This window comes from Chrysemys picta, chromosome 7, assembly GCF_011386835.1.
Source record: "Chrysemys picta bellii isolate R12L10 chromosome 7, ASM1138683v2, whole genome shotgun sequence".
Taxonomy (NCBI): Eukaryota; Metazoa; Chordata; order Testudines; family Emydidae; genus Chrysemys; species Chrysemys picta.
In genome coordinates, this window is record NC_088797.1 from 49,464,353 (window position 1) to 49,491,672 (window position 27,320).

The 27,320-nt window shown below is 53.4% G+C and overlaps 1 protein-coding gene across 2 annotated transcripts in view; it reads left to right on the plus strand.

The window, feature by feature from the left end:
• Nucleotides 1-15,364, plus strand: part of CACNA2D2 (calcium voltage-gated channel auxiliary subunit alpha2delta 2) — a 590,375-nt gene extending 575,011 nt beyond the window's left edge. For both annotated transcript variants that reach the window (XM_042861788.2, XM_042861789.2), the window contains 13 exons: nucleotides 37-99; nucleotides 241-344; nucleotides 1,994-2,092; nucleotides 3,857-3,951; nucleotides 4,439-4,486; nucleotides 6,179-6,250; nucleotides 7,194-7,346; nucleotides 8,517-8,569; nucleotides 10,529-10,584; nucleotides 10,976-11,099; nucleotides 13,019-13,128; nucleotides 13,896-13,984; nucleotides 14,304-15,364. In XM_042861788.2, the coding sequence (XP_042717722.2) occupies nucleotides 37-99; nucleotides 241-344; nucleotides 1,994-2,092; nucleotides 3,857-3,951; nucleotides 4,439-4,486; nucleotides 6,179-6,250; nucleotides 7,194-7,346; nucleotides 8,517-8,569; nucleotides 10,529-10,584; nucleotides 10,976-11,099; nucleotides 13,019-13,128; nucleotides 13,896-13,984; nucleotides 14,304-14,432 (1,195 nt within the window). In that variant the 3' untranslated portion in view covers nucleotides 14,433-15,364. The remainder of the gene's footprint in view (nucleotides 1-36; nucleotides 100-240; nucleotides 345-1,993; nucleotides 2,093-3,856; nucleotides 3,952-4,438; nucleotides 4,487-6,178; nucleotides 6,251-7,193; nucleotides 7,347-8,516; nucleotides 8,570-10,528; nucleotides 10,585-10,975; nucleotides 11,100-13,018; nucleotides 13,129-13,895; nucleotides 13,985-14,303) is intronic.
• Nucleotides 15,365-27,320: the final 11,956 nt, after the last annotated feature.

The window sequence follows — 27,320 nt, forward strand, 5'->3', positions numbered from 1 at the left end:
TGTAACGCTCTGTGCTCCTGTCCTGTCTCATTGCAGGTACAGTCTCCTGGCCGTGTTTGCGGCCACGGATGGTGGCATCACCCGAGTTTTCCCTAACAAGTAAGTGGTCTTGATTGCCCTTCGCATCTCAGCCCTGTCTTTGTGAGGGTGCAGCCCCAACATGCGGGCCGGGTGGCATACACGAGCTATCACCACTGATGGCCTCACTGATTTGGGGCCTCTTCTCCTCCCCCCCTCCAGAGCTGCCGACGACTGGGAAGAGGACCCGGAGCCCTTCAACGCCAGCTTCTATCGGCGCAGCCTAGACAACAAGGGGTATATCTTCAAACCGCCCTACCGGGACCGTAAGTACCGCCCTGCACCGGCACCCCAACCAGACAGCAGCTTAGTGTGCATGGCAGGGACTAGCCCAGTGCTTCATGGCCCTCTGGAATGAGACAGGATTCCCCGGGCTCAGCTGCTTTGCAGCAGTACCGAGAGAGGAGACAGCAATGGCTCTCGGGGCCTGGAGCTGTGTCTGGGGGCTGGAAGCATCTCTGCTACCTCCGGACATAGGTGCCGACTTCGTGGGTGCTCCAGGGCTGGCACTGAGTGGAGACTTCAGCCACCCCTGGCAGGTGCTCTGAACCCAGATAGGTTTCAAAGTAAAAGCTGTGGTGTTAATGTGTGACTCCCCGAGTGCATCTAGGGCACTGTGCTGGGGAAGCTCACAGCCCCAGAGACTCAGCCCTCGGAAGGAGCCCACATTGCTGGCATTGGCCGCATTGCTACACGAAAGCTTGCACTGATAGAATAGTAGGTGGCTGGAGCTGGAGCACCCACGGGGAAAAATTAGCAGGTGCTCCGCACCCACCAGCAGCCAAGCTCCCCCCGCCTCTTCCCCACCTCCTCCTTTGAGCATACCTTGTTCATGCTCCTCCCCCTCCCTCCCAGCACTTCTGCTCCGGGAGGGAGTGGGAGGAGCAGGGACACCGCACGCTCAAGGGAGGAGGCGGGGCAGGGGCGGAGACTTGGGGAAGGGGGTGGAGTGGGGATGGAGCAGAGGGGGGGTTGAGCACCCACCGGCGGGAGCAGAAGTTGGCGCCTATGTCTCCAGAGGTACAGAGCAGGCCCTGCTGAGGGCTCCTGGGGAAACATGCTTGAGATCTGGCCCTGGGCAGCTTCATCTCTTGGGCTCTGCTGGTTCAGATATCCTGGTCCATTGCCCACTGGTGGGTAGGAGAATCCTTTCCTGGAGGTGGGAATTGCGTTGTAATGGTGAGCAAGGTGCCCGGCACTAGCTGAGCCTGCAGCGTTACTCTGCCAGGCCATATGCGCTGGTGCTGGCGAACCAGAAGGCATTCCTGCTGTCTAGGCACCAGGAAGACAGTCATGTAAAGAGCAAGGTGCACATGGTTTGTCCATGCTTCTGCAGTGCCCCAGTTGATCCATGGCCTGGAGCAGTCAGAGGCTCCATCAGAGAGCCCTGCCCCTGGGCGGGAGCATCAGTGGACCGGCAGCCATAGGTGGAATCAGGCTAGAAGGGAGAAGAAGCTTAAGAGCCTTTCCATTGAGTGGGAGCGGGAGGGTTCAGCTGGAGGTGTGAACACAGTTATTGCTGTGTGGTTTGCCCAGCTCTCGACCCAGCAGATGCAATACCCCAAGCCCCGCCTGGCAGGGAGGTCCTTTGAACAAATTCAGGCTGGAAATAAGGCGTCGTGGAATCATTTACCAAGCGGCGTGGTGGATTCTCCATCACTGACAACTTTTAACTCCAGATTGGAGGTTTCCCTAAAGGATCTGCTCTAGGGGGATTGTGGGGCAGGTCTCTGGCCTGTGTTATCCAGGAGGTCAGACTAGATGGTCACAATGGTCCCCCCGGCCTTGGATTCTGTAAATCTAAGAAAGTGCCATGGCAGCAGGGATGGATCCAGGGCCTCCCCTTCCAGAGGGACCTGCTTGGTGGCCCTACCCGCATCTTATGTGGTCTCCAGTCTCTCTCTTCTCCCCACAGCCAGCTACAGAGGGCTGGAGCTCGAAAACAACACCATTGGAATCCTGGTCAGCACAGCCGTGGAGCTCAGCATTGGCGGGAGGACCCTGAAGCCAGCAGGTCAGGGTGCCTGTGGAGATGTCTGCATGGCAGACCTAGGCGAAAGCCCCTCTATGGGCATCTCCTGGATTGTCTGGGCCCAGCCTGCAGGGTGATACGCTCTGTCCAGCTGTGGGCTCTGCCACTCAGGACACTAACCTGGCTTGGGGTCTCCCCCTTTTGTTCCACTTGGAAAAAAAATAATGGTGCTCAGCACCCACCGGCCACAGCTGTTCCCTGCTGCCGCCAAACAGCTGATAGGGGGTGGCGCTGCCAAACAGCTGTTTGGTGGCTCGGAGAGAGGTTTGGGGAAGGGCGAAGAGCAGGGGGTGGGCAGGAGCCTCGGGGAGGGGGTGGAGTGGTGGCAGAAAGAGGCAGAGTGAGGGCAGGGCCTTGTGGGAGGGGGCAGAAAGAGGCAGAGTGAAGGCGGGGCCTTACTGGAAGGGGCAGAGTGGGGGCTGCCCCAAGCAGCAAAAAAAAGCACTGCCCGCCGAGCCCCCCCCTGCCGAGCGCCGGAGCCTGCGCCGCCCCCCCGCCGAGCGCCGCGCCGCCGGAGCCCGCCCCCCCACCGAGCGCCGCCGGAACCCCCCCCGCCAAGCGCCGCGCTGCGCCACCCCCCCCAAGCGCCGCGCCCCCCCGCCGAGCGCCGCGCTCCCCCTGCCACCCCTTACCAGGTGCCGCCCCAAGCATGTGCTTGGTTGCCTGGTGCCTGGAGCCGGCCCTGCCTTGGGGTGAAGTGGGGGTTGAGCACCCCCAGTGAAAAGGAAAAGTTGGAACCTGTGCCCCTGGCTCTAGGCTGAGCTCTCTGTGTCCAGTCAATCCTGGGCTTCCCCTGGGTGGTTCCACTGATGTGGAGCAGCCACCTCCGTCTGGCCCATGTGGGAACTAGGAGGATCCTGAGCCCTCAACTATACAGTAACTCTTCACTTAACGTTGTAGTTATGTTCCTGAAAAATGCGACTTTAAGCGAAACCATGTTAAGCGAATCCAGTTTCCCCATAAGAATTAATGTAAATGGGGGGGTTAGGTTCCAGGGAAATTTTTTTCGCCAGACAAAAGACATTATATACATATACAGTATAAGTTTTAAATAATTTTAAACAAACTATTTAATACTGCAAAAAGAACAGGAGTACTTGTGGCACCTTAGAGACTAACAAATTTAAGGTGCCACAAGTACTCCTGTTCTTTTTGTGAATATAGTCTAACACAGCTGCTACTCTACTTGTCATTATTTAATACTGTACTCACCAATGGTGATTGTGAAGCTTGGTTGAGATGGGGCATAGTGGGGTCAGGGCGCGGGGGCTAGACCACTCTGCCCGTCTGGCGCTCCTGCCGGGGAGCAGGGTCGGGTCTTGCACGCTCCCCGGCTGGAATGCTGGGCAGGCGGAGTGGGATAAGCCCCCGCGCCCCGACCCTGCTCCCCAGCTGGAACGCCAGGTAGGCAGAACAGGGCAAGCTCCCGCTCCCCAACCCCGCTCCCTGGCAGGAGCGCTGGGCGGGCGGGTGGAGCGGGGCAAACCGAACAACTTTTAATGGAACGTTGTACGACTTTAAACAAGCATGTTCTCTAATAGATCAGCAACCTAATAACGAAACAATGTTAACCGGGACAACTTTAAGTGAGGAGTTACTGTACTGAGTCTGGCTCCTTGTGATTTAACATATGGGGCAACACTCGCTGGCCACAGTCAACGCACCTCTCCAGGGCGCGGGGCATGGCTGTGGGAATGAAGGGGAGCCGCTCTGTGACCTTCCCACACCCTCCTTTCCTCTCCCCAGTGGTTGGAGTGAAGCTCGACCTGGAGGCTTGGGCTGAAAAGTTTAAAGTCCTGGCAAGTAATCGGACAGATCGGGATCAGCTGGGAACGCGCAGGGTGAGTGGGGAGAGGGAAGGGGAAAGATCTGTGCTGTCGCACTCCTGGGCAGGGCTGCTGGGCTTTGCCTCTACGGGCGGGATCTTAGTTAGCACAGAGATAACCAGTGGGATTGCTCAGACCTGTCCCGCTCTGCTCCAGGAGCGATCCCAGCTCAGCCCAGATCTGCACAGCCCTGCCAGTATCTCCTACCAGCCAGCCCCCTAGCTATCCCAATCCCCTCCATCCCACACAGACCTGGTTCCCCCTTTGCCCGTCCCTTCCACCCATCATCCCATTACATCCCCCTCCCCTTTCCTCCCACGTCCATGTTCCTTCTCTCCCGGTTGGTTTCTGATCTCCCCGGGGAGGTACAGCCAGGAGGAGCTGGGACGTGGTCAGTGGAGAAATGTATGTGATTCCAAATGAGCCAGATCACTTGCGGACACCCCGCTTTCTGCCCTGCTTACAATTGTCCCCGCTTCTTTGTGTTTGCTCGAATTGACAGTGCGACCCCGCCACGAGCTGCGAGATGGACTGTGAGGCCAACAACAAGGTGAGCAGTGGTACGGGGAAGGCTCAAGAGGACAGCTGCCCCTTACCCTGGGCCATGAGTCCAGAGCATGGCAGCCAAATTCAGCACCGCCGCCCCCCCCACCCCGCATGCACTTACCATTATTATTAAGCATGTGTATAGCGCCCCAGGCGTTCATGATGCCTGCGTGATCCCTGCCCCTTGACATTTACAATCTACATCAGTGGTTCTCAAACTTTTTTTTTTGCGGACCACTTGAAAATTGCTGAGGGTCTCGGTGGACCACTTAATGGTCTTTCCAAATGTTGTTTGTACCGTTAGCTAACTATTATAAAGTGCTTCGGAAAGAAGCGCTATATAAAAAAAACTTAATAATAATTAACGTTTTTTTGTTCTACACATAAAAGCACACAACTCATATTTTAATATCACTAGTCTTACCTTTCTATTGTAATGGATGTGCCCTCTCTCCCCGGCAGCCACAGCCTTGGAGCTGGGGAAAGTCGCCTCTTTCTCTGGTCGCCGCAGCCCTGCACGTCCCAAGTTCCCCCCACCCTCTTCTCACCCCACTGACCCCTCCCACCTACCTTCTATTCCCCCCAAAGCCACCACCTCACCTTACATGTGCGTCTTTTCCAGGGTCCTGGCACCTAATTAGTGGAGCCATGCCTAAGCGGCTCCACTAATTAGGTGGGTGGCCCTTCATTCTCTTGTGTGTGGCCGCCCAGGTGCACATCTTAGAGGGAACTATCCGCAGATCACCTGAATGGAGCTCGCAAACCACCAGTTTGAGAACCTCTGATCTACATCATCACCTTGCAGGACTCCTGCAGTCACACAACTAGCCCCTTCTGTGACTCTCAGGGAACATGAGTTCTATTCCCGGCTCCACTTGCTGGATGATCTGGGGAAAGTCACTTCCCCTCTTTCACCTGTAAAATGGAGATCATGATCCTTTGTAAAGCACTTTGAGCTCTACTGCTGAGAAATGCTAAGAGCTAGGGATAATTATTACACAACACAGGGATGGGAGAGCCTGCAAAGCCTCCCAACTCAGAGTATTTTGTGACAAATGTTTTCAAAACCCAAAGGAAATTCCAAGACAAAAGACTTTGGTTAAGGTTGAAAATACCCATCTGTAACTCCAGAGGAAATCACAGTAGAAAAACCCTGATGTGATTTAAAACTCATCAGAAAAGCAGAAAATTCTTAGTTAAGGGTTGCCCCTGAACACATCAAATTGAAAAAGGACGAAAACACACGTAGAGTCATGCAGACACCTTTAACTCTGTCCCTGTCCCTTGTCATCAGACGTTGCCCTGGGAGGTGGATTTTGTTACAGACTTTCTTTACAAAGGTTTGTTCCATCCCCTCTATGGCCCATATCTCCTAATGTGGCAGCTATATCTCAGTGCTGCCTTTCACATAGTACAGCAGCCCTTTAACACATGAAGACCCATGTGCTTTCAGGACATATCCTGAAGGAGGGCCCCAAGGAACCATGTGCTCAGGGCAGGGCTGACTGACCTTGTCACCTGTCCAGGGATTTCATGTGCTGCTTGCATTTCTCTTGAAATTCGCTTGACTTTGGCCAGTAGGCAGTGCCCGGGCTCTGCCCCCATGGGCACGGCTGCCTGAACACAGCTGAGCCCAGCAGGGCTGCCCGTAGCTCTGAGCTGCCTACATCAGACCAATGCTCTCCTCCTTTTGCAGGACCTCATTTGCGTTCTCATTGATGATGGAGGCTTTCTGGTGCTCTCCAACCAGGAAGATCATTGGTACCAGGTGAGCAGCAGTTCTTCTGCCAAAGGCTGGGGAGGAGGGTCTTGGCTTTGAGATGCTGGGAGCCGAAGGAAGGGAAATCCCAGTCAGAGTGCAGAGAAACGTGGTGATTTGCCCCCTCATGGCAAATTTGGGTAAATTTCAGTTGTGTCTGAAAGTGAAGGACTGATAGTGCTGCCCCTAAGCACAGTGCATGGCTGATGGCCTGCAGCCCCCCTGCTATTCCAGCCCTAGCCTCCCCACATACACAGCTCTGCCGATGCACCTCAGTCCTGACCTGCAGCTTCCTTGCTCCTCCAGGCCTGAGCCCTTCTACGGATCTGCCAATGCCCCTGCATCCTGCCCCACAGCACCCCCTGCTATTCCAGTTCTTGCCCTCCCCCCCCAGATCTCCCAGTGATCTTCAGTCCTGCGCTGCGGCCCCACCACCGCTATTCCATTCCTGGGTCATTCCTGCTGGTACTGAACTGTGTATTGGGTTAAGAAGCACCCACAGGGGACTCAGCAGAGACCTCCAAACTCATTTCATTTGTGACCATAAGCCTGGCTCCTGTACTGCACCCGTGAGCTCTGGCTGGATGACTCAACGCAGAGCCCTGCTGTGCAGAGAGCATGTCTCATTTCCCATGCTCAGCACAGAGTCGCCCCTATGCTCTGGTTTCAGAGTAGCAGCCGTGTTAGTCTGTAGCCGCAAAAAGAACAGGAGTACTTGTGGCACCTTAGAGACTAACAAATTTATTAGAGCATAAGCTTTCGTGGACTACAGCCCACTTCTTCGGATGCATATAGAGTGGAATAAATATTGAGGAGATATATATACACACATACAGAGAGCATAAACAGGTGGGAGTTGTCTTACCAACTCTGAGAGGCCAATTAAGTAAGAGAAAAAAAACTTTTGAAGTGATAATCAAGATAGCCTCTGCTCTGGTGTCGTCCGTTCCAGGTGGGGAAGTTTTTCAGCGAGGTGGATGCTAATTTGATGTCTGCCCTCTACAACAACTCCTTCTTTGCGCGGAAGGAGTCCTACAACTTCCAGTCGGTGTGCACTCCGGAAGCTCAGAGCAACACAGGAGCTGCCCCCAGAGGGGTGTTTGTGGTGAGTGCAGGGCTATGGGCAGCGCTCGCACAGCCCAGGTGAGGGCTAAGTTCACTTGCTGGTCCAGGGGCTGTATCCCTGACAGCCAGGCAATTAAAGAGCCATTGATTGGCCCAAGAAAATCAGTGGGGGGAATTCCTTTGGCTTTCCCATAGGGCATAGCAGCTGGATAATGCAGCCAATCAGAGCAACAAATGTCCTCCCAGAATGCAACAGGAGAAAGCTGGCCAGTCCTCTTAATCTGCCTGTTGGTACCAAGCCTTGAGTGATACTCTGACAGTGTGCTCTCACAGAGCCCCAAGTGCTATGTCCCCAGGGGATTCAACATTGCACTGGACTGGGAGAGGGTTGCTTTATCCCTCCTCTTCCTTATGCCTTGTGGAGCGGGGGACTGTGGAGAGTAGCTCATCAAGGTTCAGCTTCCCTGTCGGGTGCAGAGTCTGAAATAGCCTCTCGTCTCACACATGCGCTTAGGCTTTGTGGCCAGGCTGCGGTCTCCTCCGATATGGTACCCAGCAGCATGACTGAGTTGTGTCCATGCAGCAGCTTTCCTCGCAGCACAGTCGTGTGCCAGCTGTGGCCGTGCATCCACCTTTACCGAGCTGCCTACTGCGTCGGTCTGAGTGCGTTCTGGGAAAACACGGGCAGCTCTCCCAGAGTGCCACAGCAGGGACTCGAGCGCCCAGTGGACGCGACACGGAGCAGCCCCAGCATCACGTACTGCAATGCACTCGGGGGTGTCCTACCGCACAGAGAGCGGGGAGGAAGGGAGACCAGCCACACCAGTTATGCAGGCCTGGTTAAGGAGTTAATACTACTCTGCGAAAGAGCAGTGAGCCAGACAGGTTAACCGGTAACAGCAGTGTGCCGGCACAGACCTCTGGCTGGGAGAAAGACCACTAGTGGCCACAGTCACTAACCAAGCGTTAACCTGAGGAGGTATGGACACCAGCCATGTTTAGAGCCACTAATAGGTTATAAAGTGCGGGAGACAAGAGCAAATGGAGCCCTCTATCCGTGTGGCTCTAGCACACACATCTCCGGGGAGCGCTTCACACCTGTTCTTCTGCAGCATCAATCCCTGGATGCTGCCCACTGGTTTATTATTGTAGGGTCTCTCTGCGGCCCTGCTCCGTTGACACATTGTTTCCTTCTCCTCTTTCTTTCCAGCCCACCATGGCAGATTTCCTGAACCTGGCTTGGTGGACATCAGCCGCCGCATGGTAAATCTCCATCTTTCTCGGCACTGCTGCTGCTGAGCCCCGAGCAGCCAAGGGAGCTGTATGCGGCCCAGATTTTAGAGTGAGACTGGAGAGTAAGGATGTGCCACAGCGAGGCAGAGTGAGAGAGTGTTAGTGATAGAAGTCAGGTGGAAATGCCTTAAAAGCTCCCATCTGGTCCATCCCATCCCCCGGGCCGGAGAATTCCCTACACTCCATGCTCCTGGGGCTTGTCCACGCTTCTTCTAAATCTGTGGGGCTTCCACCTCACTTCCTTAGGGAGCCTCCATTTCCGCCTAACACTTCTCAGCATCAGAAAATGTTCCCTGCAATTCAGCCTATGTCTGCACTAATCCATTTCAACCCAAATCTCCTGATTATTTCCCTGCTCTGCTCCCTTGATGTTTACACCTTTCAGATACAATGTGAGATACTCCCTTTAGTCAGCATCTCTCTCTCTGTCTCACACACACACAGACACCCACACACCCCTAGGCATCAGTTAGACATTGCTCTGTACAGTTAAGCAGAAAGTTTCAAACATGGATGTCTAAAATTAGGTACCTAAATAAGTGGCTTCCCTGACTTTATCAGGAGCTGCTGGTGCTCAGCAACGCATGTCTGAAAATCAGGCCATTTTTATTTAGGGGTATAAATGTGGATATAGATATCTAACTTTTGCCACCCAAATTTGAACATTTTTGGCTTTTGTGCTTTTTATGGGCGTGTTATATGGATCATTAGGTTGGTGCTGAGATGCAGTGGTGGTTGACACGCTATTAGAAGATAGTTCTATCTGGATGGATGGATCTATCTATCTGGATTGAGAGAGATGGAAGGGGATAGCCTTGGGGCCAATAGAAGAGCTCCTGAATGCTGTGTGGGTTTGGTTAGAAAATCGTACTTTATTAGCAAATGGAACGTCGTCTCTCACCCAGTTTTTGCCGCGTTTGTGTTAATTGCTTGTATCTGCGTCAGTGATGTCACCTGCCAAGCAGGGCCGGCTCCAGGCACCAGCCGACCAAGCATGTGCTTGGGGCGGCACCTTAGAAGGGGCGGCCAATGTTGGGGTGGCGGGGGCGCTCGCGGTGTTTTTGTTTTTGTTTTTTTTTGTTCGGTGGGGCGGCACTCGAGGGTTGTTGTTTTTTGTTTCGGCCGGGCAGTACGGGGGGTGTTTCGGCAGCGCAGCGCTGGAAGGGGCGCGGCGCAGTGCTCTGGGAGTTTGGGCGGCACGGCGCTCGAGGGGGGGGCGGAGGTTTGCCTGGCCGGCGCTTGGGGGTTTGGGCGGCCCAGCGCAGCGCTCCGGGGGTTTGGGTGGCCTGGCGAGACGCTCGGGGGGGCGGGGGTTTGGCCAGCCCGGCAAGGCGCTCGGGGGGGGGGGAGGTTTGGGCGGCCCGACACAGCGCTGGGGCGGGGGGCAGGGGTTTGGGTGGCCCGGCGCGGCGCTGGGGGGGGCGGTGTTACGGCGGGGCGGCGCTCTTCTTTTTTGCCTGTGCAGGCAAAAAAGTTAGAGCCGGCCCTGCTGCCAAGTGACAGAATTTGAGTTCCGCACGCGAAGGAGAAATAGCCTCAGGAAAGTGAGTGCTCTTCAATGGAACGGAAGGCTTAGAGTGGCTGGGTCTCTTTGGCTTTGATCAGATTCACGGTGGGATGGGGTGGGTTCCTTTCCATGCGATGGCTGTACTTGCCTTCGTGATGTCAGAGTAGCTCAAAGCCAGGCAAAGCAACCTCCTGCACAGAGAGAGAAATGGGAGAAGAAACATCTGCTTCTGGCTTCTGATCTTGTGAGCTGCATGTCAGGCTGGAGTGAAGGGGGCTTAGCTGACACAGTGTAAAACTGTCTATACTAGTGCTCCCAGGGAGCAGCCCACAGCCTTATATTCAGTGCGTAGCCTGGCCCTAGCAGTGTGTTCTGATTGGCCTCTCATGTCAGCTAACGGCTCTGTGTTTTCCTTCCCAAAGGTCTTTGTTCCAGCAGCTCTTGTACGGCCTCACCTACAGCAGCTGGTTTCAAACAGGTAAGTCCTGCCCAGGTTAATGCCGTGCAGTAGCAGGAGGGATGAGTGGGGAGGAGGGAGCACTGGAGAGAGGGGAAGTAAATGTCTGACCGGGGAATGGAGCATACTAAGCTACTGAGATAGACAGATGATGTCACCAGCTGATCTTCCACTGGCCAGCATTGGAGTCACTGCAGTAACCACCCAGCCCCAGCGCGCAGATTTCTGGGGTACATTGTATTGCTTTCCAGAATATTGTGGAGTGTATTTTTGGCCAGCAAAGTCCACCTTAGTTCTGGCTGCTGCTTCAGAGGGGCTTAGAGAAGCAGGGCACATTCCAGTGGGGTGGGAATGAGCAGCCAGGGGTTTTCCTCCTGCTATGTCCCACTGAGTCTCTTGTCCCTGGTGACAGAGGATGTCACAGCCGACAGCATGGAGTCCAGAGAGACCAGCTGCATCATGAAGCAGACGCAGTACTACTTCAGCACTGTCAACGCCACCTATAACTCTATAATTGACTGTGGAAACTGCTCCAGGTCAGTGCGATCGGGTGCCCACAGCAGCGGGGTTCAGAGCAGCTGGTAACCAGAACAATGTTTCCAGAGTGCATTTCACAGCTAGACAGCATGCACTCTGTTGCAAGGAGGGCTGGGGGCCATCAGAGGGTCTTTCTCCTGCCAAGGGGTCCTGAGGCTGAGGACGCTGGAGTGCTCTAGTGTCAGTTCTGTGCAGCAGGCTCATCAGTCCAACCGCTTGGAGAGGAAGGAGCCAAGCTGCTGAAGAAGAGCAGAACAATGAAGATGGCTCCTTGGGCCCCATCCAACTCCTGTTAAAATCAAAGCAAATACTCCATTCAGTGAGAGCTGAATCAGGTCCCATGCAAAGGAGGCTCCATCTCTTCTTTTCACTTCAACTGCTTCTCCTTGAGAGTGGCACAGTTGCTTTGCAGTAGCGCCAAGGACTGGAACAAACACAGCAGCGCTGGCAGTGCCATCAGCAGTAGAAGCCAACAAGCATGCAGTGGTACTGCATCTTGAGTGCATTTGCAGGTTTGAAGCCAAACTCTTTGTGCCATCAGCTCCATGCAGAATCACAGGCAGCTGCTAGAACGTCACTGCTTGCGCTTGTGTGATTTGTTTTGTTGCATTTGGCTGCGGAGTCCCTGATCCGCAGGATTGTACGAGAGATCTGCACTCTCTGAGCCATTGTTAGCTGATCAGACTCCTCTGCCCAGAAAGCCTTCCTGATGAAGAGCTAGAGAACATTGATGCCTGCGAGAGGAACTTTCTCTTCCACTTCAGGTTCTTTTTTAACTCAGGAGGCCTTGCAGTTTAAAATGGTGGTGTATTTTATGCTGGGCCAAATACAAATCTGTGTAAGGGACCACATAATTTGTTACATGATCATTTTAGCCGATCCTAATTAAGCCACATTAGCCAGAGGCCCACCAGCATGCACCGAGGCCAGGCTACTCAATTCCGAGCAGTGCCTTGCATGCTGGGATCTGTAGTCTCTCAGTGGGCAGCTGCATCCTGCTCCATGTTACACATTTTGGATGGGGCCCTTCATCTCCTGCCCAACTGACACGTCACCCTCTGTTGGGCAAAGCTTGGGCACCTTGCTGACTCAATAAGAACTGCAAGACCAGAAGAGTCTTGTGGGTGCATGAATTAATAATGACTTTAATTCAGCCGATGGTCAGTTACTGATTGCTGAGATGCCCAGGTGGCAGCAGCAATTCCTCCCCCACCCACCTCAAGTCCCCGGATCGTTCCCACGCCTGCTGAGAAGGGGAAGGAGGATGCAGCGGTGCTGGGGTTGGTGGTGCTGGAGCTACTGTTCCCTCCGTGATGTGATGGCTGTTATGGCCCTGATCTAATTTTAGATTGGGGGTGTGAATTATGTCTCTCTCTGCAAAGCACCACTCATGGCCGTGGCCCTTTATATAAATAAACACTCGCAATAGCATTGTCCCATGACACCAGCAATTGCTGGTACCGACAGCCCCATGGGCTGAGTGAGCTGGACTCGAGGGGAGCTCCAAATTGTGCAGACTACTGGGGTTTCATCAAGTGGAACCTTTCCCCTCTAACGTCAACACAGTGGCTCTGACACCCGAGCCCTCGCAGCCTGGAAAGGAAGGAATTTCACCTGGCTGAACAGAGCCACCAGAAAGCTTTGGACGCCCCTTTGGTACCTTAATCTTCCATCACATCCCTCCCTGATGGTACTTGGGAGGTCACTGATGGCAGGGGATGTGGCAGCCTGTACTGGCGTGTGGGGCTCAGGGTCACAGGTCAGCCACGCCAAGGAAGAACTGCACTCATGGTGGCTAGGGTTTCCCAGGTAGCAGTAGCTGGGCTTGCTCTCTGCTCCTCGGGAGCAGCACAGCAGAGATGGAGGATGCAGCACAGGAGATGTGGCCTTGGTTAACCACATTGCTCCCCTCCCACAGACTGTTCCACGCACAGAGGCTCGCCAACACCAACCTGCTGTTCGTTGTAGCGGATAAGCCGATGTGCAGCCAGTGTGAGTCCACCAAGCTCCCTCAGGCGGAGATACGAGGTATCCTTTGATTGTTGCTGCATTGGGCTTCACAGCTCCCACCTCAGCCCCAGGACACGGCCAACAGCCATTGGAGAGAAGAGGAGCTTTTCTCCTGGATGATCACAGAGGGTGGAATTCACCCCGCACCGAGGGCCAGTATAGTATAAGCGCCTCTTCAAGTCCATAGGTTTCAGGAGAGCCCTAAGTGCAGCCCATGCTAGTGCAGGACCCTCCCAGCAGGCCAACGCCTTAGAAATAAAAAACATAGTCCACAGATCAACTCCCCTTGGAGCTGGTTGTTTCTCTGCCTCACGTGAGTTCAGCACTGAGCTGTTTCTCTTCTGGGCCCGCACCACCCAAGAGCGTTCAGATGCCCAGGTGATCACTTACATTCTCCAGGCCCGGTGACCAGTGAGGGAAGGTTAAGGGAGCTGGGATTGTTCTCAATGGGAAGAGGGGAGACCAAGGCAACCTGCCAGAGGGCTTCAAAGATAGGAAGGGGATCGATGACGATGGGTTGAGATACACGGCTCCTGGTAGAAAGGGTTAAAAGCCAAGGGGCAATGCTGTGCACTAGCCTCCAAGTGAAGAAAGAAGAGAACCGGGGAGAATATCTTGGGAGGACTCGGTCCTTCCCTAATCGCAGACCTCATGAAGTCCCCTGCATTCTGGGGGGCCTCCTGTCCCATTGCTTAACTTCTCTAAGCCACCCCAGCCCCACTTCGTCCCTCTGCCCTCACCCCCAGAATCATGCCTGCACAATGTTGTTTCCTTGACACGTGAAGCTCCGCCGAGAGATCCAAATCAGTGTGAGCTGGTAGACAAGCCCCGGTACCGGAAAGGTCCCCACATCTGCTTTGACTACGATGCAGCGGTAAGCGGGGGAACTGGCTCCAGGGGCAGGGGAAGCAGGGGTCCTGGGAGAAGGGAGGCAGGGCAAGCTGTGCACGGAATCAGCTGGGGATGGAAAGCAAGATTGCCTGCTTTTCTAAGGATGTGCCGGGTCACAGGCAATAACCTCCCTCTGGTTCTGAAGCTCTCCTAGAGTGAGTGCGTCTGTTCTGAGTGTCAGTCAGCGGAAGCCGGTCACTGCATGGGGACTGCCTTTGTCCCGGGTCCACTGGCACGTGTGTGATGATCTCAGCTGCCCACCCGATCCCTGCAGAAACCCATCTTGCCTTTTGTCTCCGCAGGAAGATACCTCAGACTGTGGCAGAGGGGCCTCCTTCAAACCCTCCCTCAGCGTCTTGTTAGCCCTGCAGCTGCTGCTCCTCTACTTGACTGCCACCCGCCAGCCTCTGTCCTCGGCATCTTGCCTTTAAAACATCCATCTGGTCCAACCCATCCATATTTCTTTTGTTTAAAACTCCATGTCCATCCTCTCCAGGCGTGCTGGAAAAGGGCAACTTCTTCTCGTCCCATCTGCTCTGGTTACACCTTGGCTGTGGCTCATGAGGACCTCCTCTCGCTCCACTGAGGAGCCTGGAATTTCTTTTTCTTTTTCCTTTTGCTTTGTTTCCCATCCTCTCCAACCTGGCCTTGCCTTTCTAGCGTCTCTGTGCAGCAGGTTGGCAAGAACTGAGCTTGAGCAAGACTTGGGGAATCACAACCCATTTGAGGCTTCTGTTCTTCAGACAGCGAGCGTCCTTGAGCTCTTGACTCCTTGACCCCGTCCTCTCCCTTCCATTGAGCTGTTGGCCAAATACGAAGAACAGTGACCTGTTTTTTTGGTTCGTTTTTCTTTTTTTTTTCTCTTTTCCCTGTGGAAAATGGGAGATTTTGTAGTTTCCATTGAGAGATGTCTTACCATTTTGCTGTCTTAAAGTATTTAACCAACACCGATGCCGGATTACTCTTCTGTTTGAGATAATCCGCCCTCCCGCCCTGCCCATCCAGACAAAAACGCAAAACAAAATAGAAGAGAAAAAAAATGGTGTTTTCTTGCCAAATCGAGACGAGTCTTGTTAACTTCTCAGCCAATCACCGTGGCTTCTTGAACTCAAAAAACAACCAATGTTATAGTTTTATAATGTCCTCATTTGCTTATCCATGCTGCCCAATCCCTAGGTGCTTTCCAACGCCATCCCGTTCAAGTCTCACCTTATTTACATCCATTTTATTCCAATCTTCAATTATTATTTTGTAGCCTGAGGATTTTAAACCATATCTTTCTACATCTACTTTCCAATGTTTTAGCCTGAAGAAGTACAAATATTTATTGTCAGCAACAAGGACACACACACAAAAAAAGAAACTTGAATTGAATGTCATGATCAGTATTATTTATTTAAATCGATAACTCTGTAGTGGGGAAGTGGGAGAGGGGATCCAAGACCTTCAGCAGCCATTCATGTGCATCATTCTAGCCCTGGCATACAGGGGTGGGACTAACCATGGCTAAGAAGAACTTTCTGGTCCATGTTGTCTCCTCGTTCCCCAGAGATATCCTCCCACTACAACCCAGGCCGGATAACAGATGCCCCTGGACAGTTGACCCAAGGGTACATTGGCAGGACGCTTGGCTAAGGGTTCATGGGTCTCTCTCTGGACCAGGCTACCATCATTGGGGCAGGCACTACCCACTCCTTTGAGTAGCATGCCCTGATCCTGTGTGCTGATTCATTCTCCACCAGGCACACAGATCTGGAGAGGATCCAACAGGGCCTTTTAAAACACCCAGGATATAAGGAGGGTGCTGAGCCCCCACAGCTCCCATTGACCTCAGTGGGGTTCAACACCTCCAAAAAACTCAGCCCAAGCTCGCCCCTGGGTGTAACTGTTAAGTCAACAGAGATACACCAGGGTGCATTTGGCCCTCACACCCCAAATACCACCCCAGAGGGACTGGCATCCAGGGCAGCTCTGCTAGAGGAGGAGTGTCCCTGAACTGAACCCTCCAAAATGACTAAGTGGTGCCTGCATGGCACTCCCATTGACTCCGCCTCTAAAGGGAGAGTTTAATCTTACACACCTTTGGCCATCGGTTGCCCCATGTGAGCCTGGTGGACGCTTGGGAAGGGACATGCGCTAGTGAGGGGGTTTGGCCACAGTTCAGGAGGTCAGGCCCCCAGAGGGGGTAGGTTCAGTCTCCTGAAATAGCATGCAGGGCAAGAGAAGGAGGAAGATGCTACACAGGCAGCAGTAATGTGCCAGGTGCACCACCAGCAGGGGGATGCTGTGGTGCATTTGACACATTATTCCCTGGGTGCCCACGGCTTGGTTTTCACACTCAGAATGCCTCGTTGCATGACGCATGTTACCCTGGGCCTGTGAAGCACCTAGATGTCTGGGAGAGGGCAGAACATCTGGACCCTAGGGTCTCGCTAACGGGAGACTTGAGACTGACCCATCTTTCAAGCAGCAGCCAGCACTTTCTGTCCCTGATGTCACGTATGTATCCAGATGGCATCATATGCCCCCCACTTGGACCTTTCAGATTTGGTTTTAGGGGAGAGGGTTCTATGAGCACATGCCACTCAACTCAAGCCCCCGTCCTGCACCAAGAGCCCTTCCAGTTGTCTTCATAGCGGCATGTTTTATGTGTGGGGCGGGCTTTTGAAATCAAAGTCAGAATCCCTCCCCCCATAGCGAGTGGTGTCTAGATGGGATGTCAAAGTGGCAGGGCTAGCTCTGTGCCTGTCCCCAGCCACTGGGGCTGTTCCTGGTGCACAGGCAGGGTTGCCATTCTACACAGGTTCAGCTGCACTTGAGTACCCTCCTGACCCCAAAGTCCACTTCTCTTCAGCCAAATATCCCCTCTGCCTCTTTGCATTGGGTGGCCAGGAAAGGTGAAAGGACCCTCACTCATTGCTGCTTCATGGGTGGGCACATAGAGCAACATCATGAGGGGCAGCTCAGTGCAGTGCAGGGAGCAGGGCAATGCGATTGTGTCTCCGCGCAGTGTGAAAGCAGCTCCATGCAATGCGACACACCTCCAAGCATTGGAACACAGTGGTGGGAAATGTGACGCGACTTCATATAGCGTGAGGCAGCTCTGAGCAGTGGGATGCAGCTCAGGGCCACGCAATGCACCAGAACTGAGTGGCACAGCTCAGTGCAATGCGATGCACTGGAGCGGAGTGGCACAGCTCAGTACCATGCCAGGCCACGTTAGTGCAGCTCAGCAGAATAGAGTGCAGTCCCATGCAAACGATGCCATGCCGTGCACCATGATCCATCTGCCAATAGGCCTCTGGCACATCTGCTGGGTCTTCTTAGCTCCCCTTTTAATCACTCTTTGTACTGGGAGCAGGGTGGGCTATTTAGTCTTTCTTGCTATCTCCACACCCAATCCTGCCTCAACCGCTACGTCATTAGCAAGGGGTTCGTGTGCTGTCACAGCTGCCATCACCGTCTTCAGAACCAGCAGCCGAATGTCTGAAAAGACCTCAATGCTTCCCTTTCTGTCCACTGCTCATTCAGTTTAGTGCTCCTGTAGCAAAGATGAGCCCAGCCATTGCTGACCCACAGCTGCTGACCTGTGCCCCCCACCTCATCCTGTACCCCTAGCTCTCGGTCTCTCCTGAGCCAAGATGGCCTAGCCGTGCCAGACCGTGCGACTGCTTTGTGACGTGGGCAAACATCTGTGAGGTACTAACTGAGATCCCGCCTCACCCCCATTTCCTTTCACTTCTCACCAAAGCCGGACTGAACCCCTAGGGTACAAACCAGCCTGTCACCACCTTGCCCCCATCTCTGGGTTTGCCTGAAGGCACAGAGCCAGGGAATGTGTGTCCCCACTCAGCAGCAAATAGAAACCGAAGGGAAAACCAGACGTACACTCCTATAGAATCTCCTTGATTTTTGGCGTGTTGCCACCTGGGCAGGAAGAGCTGGGGGCAGGGGGGCATTGCTCTGCTGTGTGACACCACAGTGCGGAGCCAATATACAGGAGCCACTTTGTGAGCTGCTTGTATAACCAACTGGTTTAAGGCCCAGCAGAGTGTCCACTGAGCTCGGATGAGCCCTTTGTTTGATCTTGTCTCCCTCCAACAGATGGCCCGTGTGACTGTAGCAGGCCGCTCCTTTCAGCTAGGAGAGCTCTCTGTTAGCTCACAGAGCAGGGGCTCATGCAGAGGTATATTTCCATTCCCCTGGCTGCTAGCGTGGGGCAGAGCCAGTTGCACCTGGAACACGGACAGCGCAGCCCCATCAGCACTGGCCAGCCAGGCTACATCATCTCTGCTCTGTGAGAACAGCGTCTCCCGATCAGGGCATCCTGCAGCCCCAGCCTGGGCTCCCAGAGCAAAGCCAGGCTCCTTCCCACATACCTGCCATGCCCTGAAACAAGACATTAGCCCCTGGGGCATTACTAGGCTAGCGCCCTCACTGTGCCCACTTCCACCCTGGCACTACAGCTCTGTGCCTGCTGGGCAAAGCGCTTACTGCGGTCCAGCAACAGCACACAGCCCTTGCCAGATACACCCCCCACCACACATATACACTCGCCCCATGTGTGCACACAGCCATGTGCAGACACATCCCCTCGTACGCACAAGGGAACACACATACTTGTGCGTTCACAGACACATACACCAAACCGTGCACACACCTGGCCCATGTGGCTACCCCTCCTGTGAACACCCACCCACACGTACATACACACACTCCTGCACACACCCTAACACAATCTTTGGTTCAGGGGGCCATTTTGTGCTAGGCTACTGCCATCACCCCTCACCAGGAGCCTGGTAGCGCCATTCCCCCTGTATCCCTCCTCTGATCCTGACACAAACTTCACCCAGCGACCACAGGGCCAGACAGGAGACCTGTCAGAACACCCAGAGCTAGAGATGGCTTTTCCCCTTGAATTCCCCTGGCACTGTATTCATTTTCCCTGGAGGAAATCTTACCAGATCCCACCATTGCCATAAGCACCCCAGCCCCTTTGCCCCCCAGCTGTGTGCCCTGCAGGAGGCTGGGACTCCCAGCCTGAAGGAATTTCAGAGGTCTCCCAGTGAAGTGCCAGCAGTGCAGGGGTTGAAGTGGGATGGGGGAGGAGATGGCTGGGGCAGAGCGTGCTGACAAAGTGGGGGTGGGGCAGGGAAGAGCCGGGCAGAGTGCAGGGGATGGGGAGGGGACAGGGGATGGCAGGGACAGAGTGCAGTGCACGAGGTGGGGTGGGGAGAAGGGATGGCTGGGGCAGAGTGTAGGGGATGAGCTGGGGTATGGCAGGGGTAGAATGCAGAGGATAAAGTGGGAGTGGGGTAGGGGATGGTGGGAGCAGAGTGCAGGGGATGAGGTGGGGGTGAGGAATGGCTGGGGCAGAGTTCAGGGGATGAGGTGGGGGTGGAGGTAGAGGGGATGGTCGAGGCAGAGCTGTGCAGAGTACACTGAGGCTAACGAGGGAGCCCGTGAAGGAATTTGATGCATGTGCAGGGTGCTGGGGACTGGGTGGAGGAGAGGAGCCAGGGTTTGGAGGTGGGCGCAGGGCAGGAAATGGGGAACCAGTGACCTACCCCATCCCCATTTTGGAAGGTAATGGGGGCTGGAGCATGCCTCATCTCACCCTGCGCTGCTCCGTTTCCAGTGCAGCACTGGGGGCTGCATTGGTCTATTGACCATCATCATTTTAGCGTGTCCACGTACCCCTGTACCCCACACACAGCTGCCAGCAGGGGGCGCCCAGGGCTGGCTGGAACTGATGTCTCTGGACCTTCATAATGCTTTTATAAAATTAATTCAACTAAACCAACTTGGGGGCTAGGATGGGAGGGGGGTGGGCAGGGGGAAGCCACGAACCTTGCCGGTTTGACCCTTGAGCCGGAGGGGGTGGGGGGGGTAAGGGAAGTGATTCATTAATTAATCACTGGGTTAATTAATGGTCATTTTGCTTGTAGCTTTTTCAGTGTGTGTTTGGTTAAATGTCTCTGGGAAATGTGTTTTGAACAGATGGCTGGCTCTGTGTTACTGGGAGTCTGTGTAATTCTATAGTCTAGTTAGGTGCTCATTTGAGAATAACAAAAAAAGCCTATACATAAATATAAATATATATATATTCTATTTTACGTTTAAAAAACTAAACAACTAAAAGAACAAAGCGAACCACTAGATAGTTGTTCTGCTGGGATCAGATCCTGATCATTCCTCATCTGAACGCTTTCTTCTGCTCATTCGAAAGGGTTGGTTTTTTTTAATTTGATTTTATTTTGTTATCTTTTTTTGTACAGAAGAGTCAGAAAACTTAAAAAAAAAAAGACAAAAAACTTTGTAAAATATTGTGTGTGTGATTCCTTGTAAAATATTTTCAAATTGTTTATTACAGAGGATCAGTTATTAAATAATGTTCATATTTTCACTTCACACGTGGTGGGTTTTTTTAACTGGTTTTGAATGGGATTGGGGAGAGTGGCTGGGATGCCATATATGCTGGGGAATTTGTAGCTGCTTTAATGGATTGGTTTCAGAGCAGTAGCTGTGTTAGTCTGTATCAGCAAAAACAACGAGGAGTCCTTGTGGCACCTTAGAGACTAACCAATTTATTTGGGCATAAGCTTTCATGGGCTAAAAACCACTTCATCAGATACATGGAGTGAAAAATACAGTAAGCAGAATATATCTAGCAAGCAGAATATATTTTTTAATGGATTGGTTGCTCCTGCTTGACTCTGGGAGGTTGACATGTCAGTGCAGAATATTGTTATGTTCTTATAGATATACAAGGCAGGCTGTGCTCCTGTACTCAGCTGTCAGGGTTGCAATGGCCAAAGCCAGCTGCCCCCTTGCTAACCACGTGGGCCCAAAACGGAGGATGCAAGTGGACAAGCCCTTCATTCAGATATGGGCAGTTTCCTACAGGAGGACGGGTCGTCCCAACATATCCTGGCCGTGAGACTTGTCGGGGCAGCTGAGTGGGGCTGGTGCCATATCAGGACTCAGGACCGAGCGCCCCAAGGCTGGAGGAAGCAACTTGCTCCCCCAGGAAGGCGCTGGTGAAGGGAGCACCCATCAGTGTTCTCCAGCACACCTGGTTGGTTGATGCTCATTATGGCATCAGCAGGCTCCTTAGGAGAGCCAGAGGGCTGGCTGAGGGGAGACATGATAGAGGTCTCACAAATGCACCCCAAGCATCCGAGTCCCTGGATCTGTCTCTCAGTTGCAGTTTAGTCACAAACACATACACCTTCCTATGCCACAAAATGCAGCCCCACAAAGGCACGGCCACCGGCTGCCTGCTGGCTGGCTGGTGGCAATGGTGGGAGACAGGCTGGTGGACAGCTGCACCAAGGGGTGGGGGGACGGAACAGGTCAACATTAGGCTGGTAAGGGCATGAGTTCTAATCCTGGCCGTGTTGTAAAGTTATCTCCCCTCTATGTGTGTGTCAGTTTCCCCATCTGGGCAATGGGGCTGCCCTGCATTACCCCCCAGGGGTTATGGGAAGATAAGTTCAGTAAATGTCAGCTAGACATTGACCAAATTGGGGCCCTTCCAGAACCAGGCTGGGCCTCAAAGTTCTACCCTGCCACCACCTGGCAGAAGCCAGAAATGGGAGTGTGGCTGAAATCAGCCAACAACTACTGGCTGCATTACCGCGATTCATAACCCCACATGGGCAGGTTAAAATGCCATCTGCCCACCTATGAGGCTAGGGAGAAGGTAGGCAGAGGACACAGGAGGGCAGGGTTAAGATTGCTATTGGACCATTGACTTGCCTGAGTTGCTAGCAATTAGGGTTTGTTGACAATCATAATGTTCTCTTAACATTGTCTTTAGAGGGAACTATGCTGCATTCTCAGCCCTCCCTCTCTTATTATTATTTGTTAGGTATGTGCATTGTGATTGCGCCTAGAAGCCTGCATTGCGCTAGGCGCTGTACAAACACAAACCAAAACCACGTATCCCTGCCCCAAACAGCTGACTAGCCAAGTAACACTTCTCTGGCTGCAAGTAGCAAAGAGATGGCACTGGCAATGAAACTCAGATGTAGCGCCACAGACACTGATCTACACCAGGGTAAGGTGCCAACTTAAGGCCACCAAACTCAACAGTAGGATCCTTTATAGCAGCGATACTTAGACTGTGGTTCGCGCGCCACAATGTGGCTTTTGCGGCACATGATGTTAAAACACTGTGTGACTTCATTATTAACCAATCTTAAATTATTAACTAATTAGGATGCTTTCACTGTATTATTAACCAACTGTAGTTGATAATAATACTTGATCAGTCAACATAAGAACAGCCATACTGGGTCAGACCAAAGGTCCATCTAGCCCAGTATCCTGTTTTCCAACAGTGGCCAATGCCAGGTGCCCCACAGGGAATGAACAGAACAGGTAATCATCAAGTGATCCTTTCCATGTCGCTTATTCCCAGCTTCTGGCAAACAGCGGCTAGGAACACTGTCCCTGCCCATCCTGGCTAATAGCCATTGATGGACCTATCATTCCCCTGTCATACTGTTTAAATAGGACTATGTAGTACTATAGTAAATGAAACAAGGTATTTTGGGTAATGCTGAGTGCTAATTTGGCTCCTGAACCACAGAGGTTTGCGTATCACTGCTTTATAGCAGGAGAATCGGCCCTAAATGAGAAGCAAATCAAGCCCCTATGGTTTCTGCTGTGCCCTGTAAAAGGCTTCAGGGGAACATACAAGAATCTGTCAAAATTTGTGTAAGGCATCAGGCTCTCCCTTCCTTCCAGTGCCCAGCATATACAACGCTCCTGAGTCACTTGGGTGCTGTCATCTTTTGCTCAGGGCCCGAAACCCCAACAGGAAGGGAAATCCCATCAGCTCAGGGCTCTGCTAAGCCGCTGGGCAATGAGGATGACTTTCATAGCACCCACCCAGAATGGTACATGGGCCTGTAGGAGGGTTGGGGACTGCAGCTGAGGAGGGGATGGGTATTCCCAGTAAGGAGCAAGGCTGTCATTAAGAAGGAGAAGCAGGAGTAGCAGGGAGCCCCGTGGGAGGGGAAGAAGTGAGAACCTGCTGGGGGAAAAGGGGCCTCCAGCGAGAAATCCCTGGCTGGTGGCACTCAGCCATAGAGCAGGGGAGACGCCTGCAGAGACCAAGTGGAGAGGGTGAGAGTTTGCAGAAGGAGAGCTCAAGGGAGGGGCCAGATTTACATCTCCTTATGTTTAGTAAGTCCGTGGTGGGACCATGGTTGAAGATCAGCAGGGAAGAAGTGCCTCTGTTTTTGATTTCTAGTCCCTTGTCAATGGGGTGCTTTGGATTGGTAAAATCCCCTTGGATACCCCACTCTCTGTTCCCAAAAGGTTAGACTGGGGGGGTGTTCCCCTCCACGAGATCTGACCCCAGCTTTCCCTTAAGCCCTGATCTACAGAAGAGGAGTCTGGCATTTTAAATGCAGATTTTTCACCCTCCTCCTGGGAAAGATCCTCCCTACAAAAGGTGGGCGGACTCTCTGGTCCCCCTCACCTTCCGTCTGGACTTCCCTCTCTGGGCTGTCCTCTGGGTCAGACACCCCTGTGTCCCCCAAAAGGGAAAGTGACCCTGGTCCAGCCGTGGGCTCACAGCTACCAGCTATGATAGACCCTTCACTGGCCAGCAAAATTCCCTCAGGTTGAGCTTGCTTCCAGTTACAGAGTCCTTGGGGTCTGTTCCCACCGCAGCAGTCACCAGGACCCCAACTTCCACCTTCGGGATACATGTCTCTGTGCACCCCAGGGCAAGCCTTGTTCCCTGCTGACCTGCAACTTCCTGGCAATCAGCAGCTGGGGTGGCCCCCCTGCTACAAGGTGGAACATTCCTAGGGTTACCATATTTTGAGCCTCCAAAAGGAGGACACTCCACAGGGCCCTGCCCCCGGCCCCGCCCACGCCCCCGCCCGGCATTTGATTCGCGGGAAGCCTGAAGCAGGTAAGCGGGGTGTGGGGGGAGGAGGCGCGGCCTAGTCTGGCCCCCCGGCGTCTCCAGCTTGGGTCGGCTCGGGCCCTGGGGTGCCGGCCCCGGGCCAGCCCCCGGCCGAGCACCCCCGGCCCGCCCAGCACTGCCGGTCCCCAGCCCGGCCCCCGGGCCCCCGGCCGAGCACCCCCGGCCCGCCCAGCACTGCCGGTCCCCGGCCCGGCCCCCGGCTCAGCACCCCCCGGCCCCCGGCTCGGCACCGCACCGCCGGCCCGGCCCCCGGTCCCCAGCTCGGCACCACCGGCCCAGCCCCCAGCCCGGCATCGCCGGCCCGGCCCCCGGCTCGGCACCGCACTGCCGGCCCGGCCCCCGGCATCGGCCCCCGGCTCGGCACTGCACTGCCGTCCCGGTCCCCAGCCTGGCCCCCGGCCCCCAGCTCGGCACCGCCGGCCCGGCCCCCGGCCCGGCATCGCCAGCCCAGCCCCCGGCTCGGCACCGCACCGCCGGCCCGGTCCCCGGCCCAGCCCCCGGCCCCCAGCTTGGCATCGCCGGCCCAGCCCCCGGCTCGGCACCGCACCGCCGGCCCGGTCCCCGGCTCGGCACCACCGGCCCCTGGCCCCACATGTCCCGATTTTCCCGGACATGTCCGGCTTTTTGGGATTTCCCCCCGGACGGGGATTTGGAGCCCAAAAAGCCGGACATGTCCGGGAAAATCCGGACGTATGGTAACCCTAAACATTCCCCTCCCCTGGGGAGATGATTACGGGACAGGATCTGGCTTCGTCCAGCCCCTCCCTCTGGAACTTGCCTTGAGCCCCGGAGCTACAGGAACTGGCTACAACCATCCCTGTCCCCAGAGCTGCGTTCTTTACTACTACAGAGGAATCTAAGAGACACACTCCTATTCCCCCAGCAGTCCATGTGACTTTACCCCCCCACACACTTCTCTCCCCCCAGGGCTTTCAGCACAAGATTCCTTCTCACTGCTAACCAACCCTGTGACATATTCTACCACATTAAAGAAATCATTCCCTAGTAGAAATGGTGCAAAATTGTGTGCCACTGTTGCAACAGTCAGTTCAGCCTGCAAACCCCTAGTTTGCATGTGTAGTTTAGCTAAAGGTGCAAGAAATTTGTAACCTCCCACCAGTTCTAATTCTGCCATTTTCTCTGGCAACAAATCCTTCTTCGGGATCAGGTCCCTCCTGACCACAGAAATCTCAGCCCCCGTATCTCTCAATCCAACAAGTAATCTACCATTAAGTTTAACAGCATGCATATGCTCCCTGCTTGGTTGTGTAGAAGCAAGCTTTACAAATCCTGTGTGGAAAGAGGCAGCAGCGGGGCTCTGAGAAGAAGCAGCTTCATGTGTTACTTGCTGCCTGTTTCCACTCAGCAAGGGACACTTATTCCTCAGGTTCCCAGTGGACTTACATTATAGCACCTCTTGGGCTCCTCTACTTGTACAGGAGATTTGGGGTGTGGGGAGGTGAATGCCCAGCCTCCTTTTCCCAGGGGTAAAATGGTGATTCTGCTTTCCCCTAGCCCTGTACCCCTCTGCCAGTGGTTTATGTTTAATTGCAGCTTGTGCTTGCTCATAAGAGTCTGCATACCCAGCTAATTCACCCACTGCATTTACCGTTTTTTTGTCCCACAATTACTGTTTTACATCATCACTGCACATATTCAGAAATTGTTCCTGAGTAACCAAATCACACATTCCTTCAAAGCTTGTAATAGGGTGACCAGACAGCAAGTGTGAAAAATCAGGACGGGGGTAGGGGGGTAATAGGAGCCTATATAAGAAAAAGACCCAAAAATCGGGACTGTCCCTATAAAATCGGGACATCTGGTCACCCTAGCTTGTAATGCCTTTCCCTCTCACCCACTTATCTACCAAATTTCTCATATCATTTACATAAGCCACATTACTCAATCCAGGTTCCCTCTTAAGACTCCTGAATTTAACCCTGTAGGTTTCAGGTGTAACCTGAAACTGTTTCAAAACCAGCTCCTTAAATTTACCATAGTTTGAAGCATCATCAATAGGCATCTTATTGCATATGTCCAGAGCTCTGCCAGTCAATTTTGCAATCAATGTGATCATCTTTTGATCTTCAGGGATTGCATGGCGGGTGAACAGTCTCTCAAAGGTAATGAAATATTCAGCAATATCTTGAGCCAGCTGAAGGCAAAATGGAGGGGTCTTCCAGGGGTTTAAATAGACTTTCTCTTGTGGGTGGATACCCCTCCCTCTCCCGTGTAGAATTCCAGCTACAAGATGGAGTTTTGGCGTCACATGCGCAAGTCACATGTCCATGCATGACTCAGAACTTAAAGGTAGCAGCCATGGTTCACATGCTACCTTGAACGTCCTCATGTAGACTTCTTATGTGGATTGGAGCCTTCCAAAATCCATTGTCCATTAACAGGGACTGCTCCAGGTACCAGCTAAGGAAGCAGGTGCTTGGGGCGGCCAATACAAAGGGGCGGCACGTCCTCGTCTTCGGCAACAATTCGGCGGCAGGTCCCTCAGTCCCGCCACCGAACTGCCGCCGAAGAATGAAGCAGCACAATTGAGCTGCCGCCGAAGTGCGCCAATCGCCTTTTTTTTTTTCCCACTGCTTGGGGCGGCAGAAAACCTGGAACCGGCCCTGTCCATTAAGTGCTTCTTGACTGGGCACTTAACATACAAATTCCTTTTAAAGAAGCTGACCAAATACCTTACAAAGGCTATTTAAAATCAAACAAGTATACAGCCAATATTCATAACTTCAAATACAAAAATGATACACGCATACAAATAGGATGAATAGATTCAGTAGATCATAACCTTTACAGAGATATGTTACATGGCATATGTAGCATAAAACATATTCCAGTTATGTCATATATACATTCATAAGCATATTTCCATAAAGCCTTATGGGGTGCACTGTCACAGGTTATTCCATCAGAGAGCTTAAGAACAGCAGAAAACCCTGCACATGCATGAACATATGCATGCCCGCGTGTGTGCCCACACATGCACATACTTATATACACACAGACCCCCATCCATGTTTGTGTCATCTGCTGTTAGAGAAAGGACTGCACTTTCGATGTGCATTGGACCTGTTGGGAAGCAGTCTCCACAGAGAACAGAGAAGGGAAAAACAATCAAGCACCAATATCCAGACAGCCTGGCTGAGACACCAGCAGCCATAACTATCAGTCCTTCCATGATGGCCAACACGCAGAGGAAGAGGTGAGTGAATCTAATGGTACGACTGTGTATTGCTGGTGCAGGGGCCTGTGGCCAGGAGGGAATGTCCTATGGCAAGGAGTCTTCCTGAAGCAAGGAAAAGTCCCCCAGTTACTGAAATTTGGCAGGAAGAGCCTCTCAAATGTGGGCATAAAC